This window comes from Capra hircus, chromosome 8, assembly GCF_001704415.2.
Source record: "Capra hircus breed San Clemente chromosome 8, ASM170441v1, whole genome shotgun sequence".
NCBI lineage: Eukaryota > Metazoa > Chordata > Mammalia > Artiodactyla > Bovidae > Capra > Capra hircus.
The window spans coordinates 95,132,917-95,145,577 of NC_030815.1; the positions used below are offsets into that span (position 1 = coordinate 95,132,917).

Consider the following 12,661-nt stretch of genomic DNA (forward strand, 5'->3'; position numbering starts at 1 on the left):
TGATTTTGGAGCCCCCCAAAATAAAGTCTGCCACTGTTTCCACTGTTTCCCCATCTATTTGCCATGAAATGATGGGACCAGATGCCCTGATCTTAGTTTTCTGGATGTTGAGTTTTAACCCAACTTTTTCACTCTCCTCTTTTACTTTCATCAAGAGGCTCTTTAGTTCTTCTTCGCTTTCTTCCATAAAGATGGTGTCATCTGCATGTCTGAGGTTATTGATATTTCTCCCAGCAATCTTGATTCCAGCTTGTGCTTCCTCCAGCCCAGCGTTTCTCATGATGTACTCTGCATATCAGTTAAATAAGCAGGGTGACAATATACAGCCTTGACGTACTCCTTTTCCTATTTGGAACCAGTCTGCTGTTCCATGTCCAGTTCTAACTGTTGCTTCCTGATCTGCATACAGATTTCTGAAGAGGCAGGTCAGGTGGTCTGGTATTCCCATCTCTTTCAGAATTTTCCATAGTTTGTTGCCATCCACACAGTGAAAGGCTTTGGCATAGTCAATAAAGCAGAAATAGATGTTTTTCTGGAACTCTCTTGCTTTTTCTATGATCCAGCAGATGTTGGCAATTTGATCTCTGGTTCCTCTGCCTTTTCTTTACCAGCTGAGCCACAAGGAGGGTATTCTCTGCCTTTTCTGAATCAGCTTGAACATCTGGAAGTTCACAGTTCACATACTGTTGAAGCCTGGTTGGAGAATTTTGAGCATTACTTAACTAGCGTGTAAGATGAGTGCAATTGTGCAGTAGTTTTAACATTCTTTGGCCTTGCTTTCTTTACATAGTAAACCCTTAATAAGTATTGGTTGAGTGATTAGTGGTAAGAGATGCCTGAGCAGTGGGGAATCAAAAAGAATGGATTTGATGGTGTGAAAGTAGAATTCATAGGACTTGGCTACTAAAAATATGGATTGGAGGAAGGGACACAGAAGAACTAAAGATGACTGAGGTTCTATCCAGTGTGATCAAAAGGATGACCATGCCATCAACACAGTAGAGAGTATAGAGGATCCTGCGGAAAGATGAGATACCAGCGGGACAGCCATGTGGCATTACTTAGCTGAAGCTAAATATTAGTTATGGCATCACAGAACCGCCACTGAATATTGCGCAGAACCGTTAAGTGTTGTTGCTCTTCTGTACGCTAACTTTGTGACCGCATATAGGTTGCTTGGCATTTTGAAGTAGTTTATATAAATAGGAGACATAATGTTAGATTCTTTTCTAGTAGACATGTTAGTTCTTAGCTGATTTATTATGGGAGCTTTGTAGAGAGAAAAGATCCTAGACAAGCATCTACATTTAGAATAGGAGGAAAAGAAACAAAAGATATCCTCAGGATAAAGAAACAAACCAAGAGAATAGTCATGAGAGAAAAGTCTGAAGAAATGACAACAGTTGCAAGGGTGTCATCAGGTTGGACAGTTAGGTGGTCAGAAGGACAGTGATTTATTACATGATCATTGTTGAAAGACTGTCAGGAGACCTTAAAAAAGCACTAAAACTGAAGCAGTGATAATTATACCGTGATTTTAGAGATTAGGGTATGAGTATGGCTTTAAGTAATTAGAGGACAAAGTCTAATAGAGTAAACCTTAAATGGTGATAGGATTGAGTGGAAAGGCTGGTTATAGTAAAAAAAAAAAAGGGGGGGGGGAGGAAGAAATAACTGTGGTTTTTACTGGACTAAGGCACCATTTGTTAAATAATGGTAAAAAAGAGAAGTCTATAGTTGAATAATTGGATAGTACCAGATTATGAAAGCACTATGGAGATCTTAAAGACCAGGGAAAGAAAAGTGGATTTGGGCTTTTTCTTAAACATGTTTACTACCGATTTTCAAGTGAGAATTCCTAAGTCCAGTCTTCAAAGTGACAAATATTCATTTGGTTATTACTTTTATGCATGATTATATGTTAGACTTAATTAGATGTTAATTTTTTTTTCCAATAATAAATGTGACTTTTTTTTCTTCTTCCCTCTAGGTCAGCTTTCTTTCTATGATGCAAACTCAAAACAGTTGTTGTATTCCTTTAAGGCAAAATTTACTCAGCCAGTACTACCTGGTTTCATGGTTAGTATCTAATTTATATTTGGTTTGGCAACTTTAAGGAGAATATCTATGCTATCTATTTGGGGAAACACAATATCTTATTTTTTTCTTATATTCCTCTTTCTTTCCCCAGTCTACCTTTCCTACGTCTGTGATTGTATGTTTTTGGTATATTTTGCTGAAGTAAGTGTTGAGACATAAAAGTCTGCAAATTGTAAGCATGTAGTTTGATCAGTGTTTTCATAGGACTGCACTCATTTTTGTAACCAGGGTCTTGGTCAGGAAGTGGAACATTGTACCCATTTCCAGCCTCTAATGGCCTTCCTCTAAAGAGATAACTGTCTTGAGTTTTATAATACCATAAATTCATTTGCCTCCCTTTCAACTTTGTATAAATGGAATCTTACAGTATCTTTTGGGCTCAACATACATTTGTGAGATTTATGCATGTTTTTCCACAGTGTGGTAGTTCACATAGTTTTATATGTATATGTATAGTTTTTCATTGTATGACTATATCAGGATTTATTTACACATTCTAATTTAGTTGACTACTTGAGTGCTTTCCCATTGGAGACATTTACAAATAGAACTTCTATAAATATTCTTGTTAATGTCATGCTTTGCCCAGCTCAAGGTCACAGAGATATTTTGTTTTTTTTCTTGTAACTTTATAATTAAAAAGTTTTACATTTAGGTCTTGATCCATTTTGAGTTAATTTTTATATGTGATACAGAGTATAGTTTAAGATCTGGATCTGTTTTCATATGGATATCCATGCGTTCCAGTGCCACTTTCCGAAAAAGGCTAACCTTTCTCCATTGATCTGCTCTTCCACTTTTGTGCTAGATATTTTGAGTAAATATTTCTGTAAATCACTTAATTTTCAATAAAATAATATGATAGTTTCATAATCAGAGTAGCATTTGTATTTCTAAAATTTATTTTTTATTGAAATACAGTTGATTTACAATGTTGTATTAATTTCTTCTGTACAACACAGTGACTCAGGTGTACACACATATACTTCTTTTTTCCTTGACTAAGCTGTCTGCAGGATCTTAGTTCCCTGACCAGGGGTTGCATCTGAGCTCTGGCAGTGAAAGCACTGAGTCCTAACCACTGGATCGCCAGGGAATTCCTCTATACACTCTTTTTATATTCTTTTCCATTATGGTTATCCCAGGATATTGGATATAGTTCCCTGTTTATACTCTAGGATCTTGTTTTGTATCTGTTTTCTGTGTAATAGTTTGTTAGCCCCAGACTCCCAGTCTACCCCTTCCCTAACCACATCCCCCTTGGCAGCCATGAGTCTCTTCTATCTGTGACTCTGTTTCTGTTCCATAGATAGGTTCCTTTGTACCACATTTTCTTGTATTTTAAGAGTTATCATTACTGAACCTTAAAGTTTAAAAATTTTGGAATGTTAATTATATAGCCACGTGTTTCACAGTCTGCAAATTCTTTGTAACTATACTATGGTTACTGAGTAAATATTGAATACTTAGGATATAGTTGAAGATGGGAATACATAAAAAATTTCTAGAATCTCCCTTGCTTTAATTTAAGCTTGTCTGCTACATACATGGCAGTTGATGATAGTTTAAATGATTCATATTTTCACATTTTAATTCTCTTGACTCTATTCCATATCAGTTATTTACTTTACTGAATGATAGCTGCTTTGTTCAACACAAGTGAAGCAGTTTTATCTTTCACAAACTCATTCACATTTATGATAATAGAATATGGCAAGTATATTTGGATATTGCCATTTGTGTTTTTCTCAGATTATCTTAGAGAATTATAAAAGGGTTCTTATTGTTAACAAGTTAGGGAAGAAGCTAATGGGATTGCTCTGTTAACAGAGGGGTGTTAGATTCCTATAGTTTCAGGCCACAACCCATTGTCAAAATCCAAGGCAGTAATTGGGATGAAAAAGATGAGTCTTTGTGTACTTCTCTTGGTTGTGAACTTTAGTATCAGTAATGATGGTATCTTTTGACTAAATTAATCCAGTTTAGTCTCTAAATTTCTACGGCCCTATTTCCCTCTTGTGTGTAGCTCCAGTGAGTTCTGCTGTCATAAGACTTCCTTTGGCCAATATGGTTCTAAAAGACCCCTGAGTTAGCCTTTCTACTTCCCCTCAGTTCACATATGAAGGTTTTCCATTTGGAATTTGATGATGTTCACTTGTGTTCACTTATTTTTGCCTTTTAGATGGAAAAATGTCAGGATCCCTTAAGTCTTCACTTGGTTTGAAGTCTGACTGCAGCTTTGTTTCTGTCCTCTCTTAGGTTTGGTGTGGTGGACTTTCTTTGAGTACTGGGATGCAGGTTCCAAGTGCTGTGAGGACTCTTCAGAAAAGTGAAAATGGAATGACTGGCTCCACTAGCAGCTTAAACAATATTACTCAGTAATGCCTACTCAGAATATGTTTATCTTCCCCCACTCCTTTTTGATTGGGTGGCCTTTTCCGTGCAGTTACTAATCGCAGCAGTTTACAAGTGGTGGAAGTCAGGTTTGCTACCTTCTGCTCTAAGGTCTGGAATCTGTTCGCATCCGGCACCTCGTAGGAAGCATTCACAGGCGCCTGCTGTGGGGTATCAGAGAAGCAAGCAGACATCTAGCAAGAAACTGATGTTTTGAAGAGTAAATGGGAAAAAAAGGCAGTGTTTAAGTAGTTACATAGAAACTCATTTTTGTGTTTGTTGGATTACTTTGACTATTCTAAAATGTTTAGTTATATATGGTAGCCCTAGGACCTGAGGGAAAAGCATTTAAATCTTTCCTCTATACGTTGCCTTTTTTTAATGTCATCATTACCTATTATTTCTTACACTGAAGCTTTAAAACTGTACAGTCTTCTATGGTTTTCTAAAAACTGAAAAAATTGATTGGGCATGCTAGAAAGGTTTTCTTAGTAGTTTATTTTTCCCCTTTTATAAATAAGTTGAGGTTTGCTAAATGATTGTCTTTTATTTTTCAACTAGATTGTATATCATTTTCTTCTTTCCAAATATTGTGACATTTCTCTCACAGTTTATAACTCAAAATAGAGAGTGGACAGGAAGTGTTTCTAGATATAATAGCTTTAAATTGCCCAAATTTCAGTTTTTTACCTGCTGCAAAGGGATATTCTTTATATATTACCTTGTTTAATTAGATTTCTTTCCATTATTTTGAATGATGGGTAAGATTTTTTAAAGCTTTATATTTTCTGATTTTTTTTGTCTAGTTTAATAGAAACTTTAACAGTTTTGATAAAATTCCCACTTGAATTTGGTGTAATAACTGGTAATAATTATGCTTATTTTTAACATTTTTAGTAAGGTAAAAGATCATTAATGCTATATAGAAAGTAGAAAAAGCTACCTATTCAAGTTTTATCTATAAGGAATAGGTTATAAAGGGAGGTGCCTAAAACTATTCTTTACTGAAGTCATCTATATCTGCTTTTTAATAAGATGGAATGGTTAAAAACAAAGAGTTTTGAAAAAACTATGTATCTCTGACTTATTTGGCACATGAATTTTTCAGACATACCTATTCAGAGGTTATTGTTTTCTCAGTCTTTTTGCTACTTAATTTGCTTTCTAAAAGATCATAATTCTTCAAAAAAAATTAACATAGAGTGATCTTTACCATATGTAAGGAAGATGTGTTAAACCATGAGTAACACCCATGATTATTGAGCAAAGCATTTATATTTTTTAAGTTGATTAAAATTTGTAACAAGTTCTTTGAGCCAAATTGAAAGTTGTCATTACAGTATTTAAGAATTCCTTGAGCATTTTCAAGAGGTCTGGGTTTGTATATTCCTTAATTTTTGAAGCTGACTTTTTCATTACTTTCTCATGTTGACTTTCTTCCATTCATATTTTAAGTATATTGTCTTATGATACCTTTCTCCCTAGAAGTGACCATTGCTGTGTACATTTTAGTTACTTTAGTTACTATGTGAAAGACTTGTGGGATAGGAACAGCTCAGTCTCTCTTAAAGTTTATTGTTTACTGATGGGATATTTTGTTCTTTGTAAAACAAATCTAATGAGGAATTTTATTCAAACTGGGTATTCATTTTTCCAGAGGAGAGTCATATCTATACCGTTGTCTGATAACATATTTTAAAAAGCATAAGGCTCAGTAGATATTGTTTTGATTCTCCAAATAAATATAATTTTGATTTTTGTTTTTCCTAGAGATTTTGAAAGAATTTCTGGATGTCCTGTTCTCTGCAGCAGGGTTATTGCAGGACCTAAGGAAACAGGAAGTTATAATTCTCTCTCATAAAGTTAAACCTGAAAGCAGTAAGTTAGTGGTGGAGCTGCTTTATGTGAACAGTCATGTATATTTTAACAAAAATGACACTGAAAAAGCCAGAGGTTCTTGTATAAAAACTTTTACTATTATGTCTGTATAATTATATCCTGTTTTTAATTTTAAGTGCCTTCTTCCTCTTAAGCATGCTCTCACTCCATGCCCCATGCATTGTCAACTGATAGTTAAACCAGAGACCATTATGTAATACTGGTGAGGAGTGCTATTGCAGAGGCATGAGGAAAGGAAAATACTAGTCAGGGGCTGGAGGAGTGCATATGATTCTTGTGTGTGCTCATCCCATCATTTGAAACCCTTCATATAAAATATTCTAGTATCATCTGGAAAAATTCACTTGAAGTTATACTTTTATACTTCAGAATAAGAATCTGGGGTTTCCCTCTTACTATGCTTCTTCTTAAAGGTCCCCCCCTCCCCAAAAAAACGAAAACAAAATGTGTGGACTTTTAGGTTAATTCATTTACGATTATTTGTGTTAAGTTAAATTGGAGGAAGTGTGTCATTCTCATTTTCAAACTAGAAAATAATAACTATAGTGCCTATTTACATAGTCTCAAATTAAGGTAACTGTTAACTTGACACAATATATACATTCTCATTAACATTGGAATTAAAAAATATTGAGATTTTTTGCTCAATTGAAGACATGAAAAATTGGTATACTCTTTAAAATATTTTTTTTTTACTATGTTTTGACAGGTCAAACATGATTGCTTTCTACAAAAGAAATGCATGAGAGGTTGATGGTAGTGGATATACCACAGGTGTAAAAAATTATGTTTTATAAAAATATACACTTAGTATTGCCTTTCTCTTTTAGCAGTTGAATCTCAAACCAGTTGTAGTAAACTGGATAAAAAATGAAGGAGTTGCCTTAAGCACTTTAGAAAAAAATTTTTTTACATTTCGTTTTGACTCTTTGGACTGACTGTCACATACATCTTTAACTTTTCGTAAATATGTACATACCAAATATTTACTAAGTGCACATAGAAATTTAATATACAGTAATTCTTTGAATGTTCCAGGTGTAGGTAGACAATTTGAAAGTATTAAAGGTGTGCCTGTCTGTACAGGGGTTTAACTGATGGAATCTGTACTATTTTGACAAACCATGAACTGCTGCTGTACAGCTAGACTTCACCGAATTTGTTCTGCAATCATTTTCCCCCATATTGTCATCTGAAGAGACATACTGGCTTGGTTTTATTTGCTCACTTATGAAATTAAAGTATGCGCAGTATTCTGTATAATTTGAATTTTTGTGCTGATCTTCAGTGATATAAAGAAGAAAAATGATTTAGTTAGGCTAAGATACTCTTATTTCATGACTTACCCAGAATGATTAGTTTTCCTACATATACTTTAAATCACATAAAATTATTAAGTTACTTAGTGTCTTTTGGAAGCATATGGGGAAAATTGGAAAAGGATATATATGAAAAATGATCATTTCAAAGTATTCATTAGAAGGGATAGTGTAGACTTCCATAAAATATGTGAATCTGAGCTAAACAGACTAAGGACTGTATTTAAAAATCATCACGATAATTCTTTTGGAGAAAACTCCATATTTGTAAGATCAGTATTCATTCATTTGTTAATTTGTGTAACAAATATTTAAGTCTGGGATGGCAGTCATACTTTCTGTTCAGATTTCCTAACTTTGTGAAGTTTGATTTTCTGTGCGTACAATGCTTTTGCTGCTTTTGAGAGGTATGACAAAGTTTGCATCTTAAAAACAATGTTTTTGCTAATCAGTCAGAAATTTTAAAAAGTAAATGTTAAGAGTTTATAAAAAATTATAATTAACTGCATGTAAAATGGTTCACCTATATGTAGTCATGTAAGATGTTTCTGAAAAAGTTTCTTCCTTGATTTTATTTTTACACTGAATATATTATTTTAGGGAAGTGAATGGTCAGCATAAATAACCATAAAGTTATTTGTTATTTTAAATTTATATTTCATAATGCCAGTGCTGGAGCATTTATAAGTGATCACGAATTTTCCTTAATCATTGCAGAAAGATTACCTCGTAGTTAGTATAGTTTTAGTTTTATGTATATCTTACAGTATTCATATTATGCAAATACTTGTGATCCCGATGTCACATATGATAGCTTTGTTACCTGGAATATTTGATTAATGTAAATAAGCTTTTTGAGTAATTTGGAGGTTAACTGGATCACACATGGTATATGTTTTTGTTGAAGATATATTGTTGGGTATGCCATATAAAGGTTAGTATTGACTTATAAAATAAATATCAGAGATTACTATAGTACTTTTCTCCTCAGACTACTCACATTCAAGTTAAAACAGTATTTGTTATTTCTGAGTCAGTATAAGGTACTGACTTTTGATTTGTAATCATTTGAGCTGTGTTAGTTTAAATTGGTATATTTTCTTAACGGTACCCAATCAATATATGTTGGTTCTTGGGGATGAACATGCAGAGGATTTCACAGTATGTAGGAGAGCCCGTAAGTTAATGTGTTTGCTTTGCCTTGGAGCTAATTAAGTTTATTGTAAGTGATTGGTAAAAGATATTTTTGTTAGTGTTAGAACATTTTGGAGAGCTTAAGGGTTATGAGAATGCTTTTTTTTTTTTTTTTTTTTACCATTTCCAGAATCTCTAAGATACCAAAGCATTGCATCTAATTTACCTTTTAGGGGAGACTCTTTAAAATCAAATTTATAACTAATTCATACAATAAGATATATAATAGCTAAAGTTTTGAAATGATTTGTATTAAAAACCACTAGTCTTTAAATTTTCTAGATATAACAAAAATATTTTGGCTTAATTTCTTTTAAAGTATTTAAAATTAATCACCTTAGCTCTACCATATACTATATCTATGATCTCTACATAATCACTTATCATCTTTGGGCTTCCATTGCCTTACATAAAGGCAATGTAACTTGCCTTTACAACAATGTAACTTGTTCAGCCTACCTCACAGGGCTGTTGTGAGGAATAAAATGAAATGGAGTATATGAAATAGATTCAACCACAGTAAAATGCTATGTAAATGTGAAGTGTTACTTTTAGTTAATAATGGACTTACGTGTTTGGATACCTCTAGATGCCATTTACTTTGATAAAGCATGTGCTTAAAGTGGTATCACCAGGACATGAAACCTGATTTTTTTTTTAAAGCCTGATTAAAATATCCTTTAACATTTTTAGTTTATGCATGACTTGTGGCCTTTTTGTATTTTCTCATCAAGGTGTATTCTATATCAAGACTTCTAGAACTGTAAAATTTCTCCCATAGCATTAATGTGTGTCAGAGTAGAACAGTAGCATAAATAAATGATTTAAGCTGTGTTTCCATCCAGGCATTTGCACTTTCATGACTGCCCAATGCCACTTGCAAAGACTGAATTTGGCCTAAATAATTCTTTGCAAAATACCAGCTTTGGAATGGTTCAACAGTTTGTTGTCATTGGATGGATGATATAAGGTGTATGTGACCATTTAAAACATTTGATAACTTTTGTTGCATTATCATTTTTAAAAACACAATGACACATTTCAAAACTCTGTTATCCTGGATATCATTTATCTCTCCTAACATAACTTGTTTTGCTTCAAACTGAATTAAGTGGCTTACAAATTATCTTGATCCATAGATTATTTGGTTTTTCTATCATCTGGACATGATTTTGCTAATGCAGTTCTGATAATAAAAATTCTAATTCCTCAGGTTTAATGTTTAAGTTAAAGATGAACATTAATGAACTACTTACAATGTACGCAGTGCTGAAAACTAGTGTTTTATAATAAGCATTTTGCCTCATATTTTGGAAGCATGACAAAGCTTTTAAAGTGGTTTTTGAAATTTCAAAATAGAGTATTCAAGATAGAGTAACTTGTATGTTGAAATGATTTTATGTTCTGTATAGAATAACCAAATTCTTAAAAAAGCACCTGGAATATCTCATCTAAACATTAAACTTTTTTTTCTTGCTTTCTTTTGCTTCAGTTCTTGCATTTTATCCACTCTTATTAAATATCCACAGTGTGCTGTTGAGCATGAGAGATAAAAAAGCCATTAGGAATTTTGCCTCCAAAGGTTTTTTTCATTTTAGAGCAGTGTTATTCAACGCGATTGTTTGCAATGACAGAACGTTCTGTAACCTGGGCTGTCCAACACAGTAAGCCACTAGCCACAGCCACCTGTTGAGCACTTTAAATGTGTATAGCTAGTTCAACTAGGGAACTAAAATTTTCATTGTAACTTAAATGTAAAGAGCCACATCTTGCTAGTATTAATACCTGCTGCTTGTACAGTGCAGCTATAGATGCTGTAACTATTATATAAACCAGGAACTTAGTTTCTGTCTTTGGAAGTTGTCACATCTTGGATTACATTTTGGTAGCTAAGACAGAATCAGAAGCTCAGATTTTTTAAATTTATATTGTAACTTGAAACCAGTTTGGGAGATAAAAGAAAACCAGTCAACGACCAGACAAGGCTGGAGCTCTTGTAACTAAGATCATTTTTACCAAGAGAAGAATGAAGAGATACTAGATGGTTTTGAGTCACAGGGAGAAGAGTATGACAAAGATACTGAGAAACCAATACCTTCATACAGAAAATTTTTCCAAGGATGATTTCTTTGGACAAATATACAATTTATGGGTTTCATAAAGTTTTTAAATAACTAATTTAAAGATGGAGTGTGAGTGGGTGCAACGTTTCTGGAGAAGTAATATCAAGGTGTTCAGTTCAGTCGCTCAGTCGTGTCCGACTCTTTGTGACCCCATGAATCGCAGCATGCCAGGCCTCCCTGTCCATCACCAACTCCTGGAGTTCACCCAAACTCATGTGCATTGAACCGGTAATGCCATCCAGCCATCTCATCCTCTGTCATCCCCTTCTCCTCCTGCCCCCAATCCCTCCCAGCATCAGGATCTTTTCCAGTGAGTCAACTCCTCGCATGAGGTGGCCAAAGTATTGGAGTTTCAGCTTTAGCATCAGTCCTTCCAAAGAACACCCAGGACTGATTGCCTTTAGAATGGACTGGTTGGATCTCCTTGCAGTCCAAGGGACTCTCAAGAGTCTTCTCCAACACCACAGTTCAAAAGCATCAATTCTTTGGCACTCAGCTTTCTTCACAGTCCAACTCTCACATCCATACGTGATCACTGGAAAAACCATAGCCTTGACTAGACAGACCTTTGTTGGCAAAGTAATATCTCTGCTTTTGAATATGCTATCTAGTTTGGTCATAACTTTCCTTCCAAGGAGTAAGTATCTTTTTAATTTCATGGCTGCAGTTACCATCTGCAGTGATTTTGGAGCCCCAAATAATAAAGTCTGACACTGTTTCCCCTGTTTCCCATCTATTTGCCATGAAGTGACAGGACCAGATGCCATGATCTTCGTTTTCTGAATGCTGAGCTTTAAGCCAACTTTTCACTCTGCTCTTTAACTTTAATCAAGAGGCTCTTTTAGTTCCTCTTCACTTTCTGCCATAAGGGTGGTGTCATCTGCATATCTGCGGTTATTGATATTTCTCCTGACAATCTTGATTCCAGCTTGTGCTTCTTCCAGCCCAGCATTTCTCATGATGTACTCTGCATATAAGTTAAATAAGCAGGGAGACAATATACAGCCTTGATGTACTCCTTTTCCTATCTGGAACCAGTCTGTTCCATGTCTAGTTCTAACTTGCTTCCTGACCTGCATACAGGCAGGTTTCTCAACAGGCAGGTCAGGTGATCTGGTATTCCCATCTCTTTCAGAATTTTCCACAGTTTATTGTGAGCCACACAGTCAGAGGCTTTGGCGTAGTCAATAAAGCAGAAATAGATGTTTTTCTGGAACTCTCTTGCTTTTTCCATCATCCAGCAGATGTTGGCAATTTGATCTCTGGTTCTGCTGCCTTTTCTACAACAAGCTTGAACATCTGGAATTTCACAGTTCACATATTGCTGAAGCATAGGAACCTGGAATGTTAGGTCCATGAATCAAGGCAAATTGGAAGTGGTCAAACAGGAGATGACAAGAGTGAACGTCGACATTCTAGGAAGTCAGCGAAGTAAAATGGACCGGAGTGGGTGAATTTAACTCAAATGACCATTCTGTCTACTACTGTGGGCAGGAATCCCTTAGAAGAAATGGAGTAGCCATCATGGTCAACAAAAGAGTTTGAAATGCAGTACTTGGATGCAATCTCAAAAACAACAGAATGATCTCTGTTCATTTCCAAGGCAAACCATTCAATATCACAGTGATCCAA

The 12,661-nt window shown here is 34.7% G+C and overlaps 1 protein-coding gene across 3 annotated transcripts in view; it reads left to right on the forward strand.

Moving 5' to 3' along the window:
- The window catches only part of FSD1L (fibronectin type III and SPRY domain containing 1 like), a 68,537-nt gene extending 58,151 nt beyond the window's left edge, over positions 1-10,386 (forward strand). For all 3 annotated transcript variants that reach the window (XM_018052548.1, XM_018052549.1, XM_018052550.1), the window contains 2 exons: positions 1,991-2,079; positions 4,360-10,386. In XM_018052548.1, the coding sequence (XP_017908037.1) occupies positions 1,991-2,079; positions 4,360-4,482 (212 nt within the window). In that variant the 3' untranslated portion in view covers positions 4,483-10,386. The remainder of the gene's footprint in view (positions 1-1,990; positions 2,080-4,359) is intronic.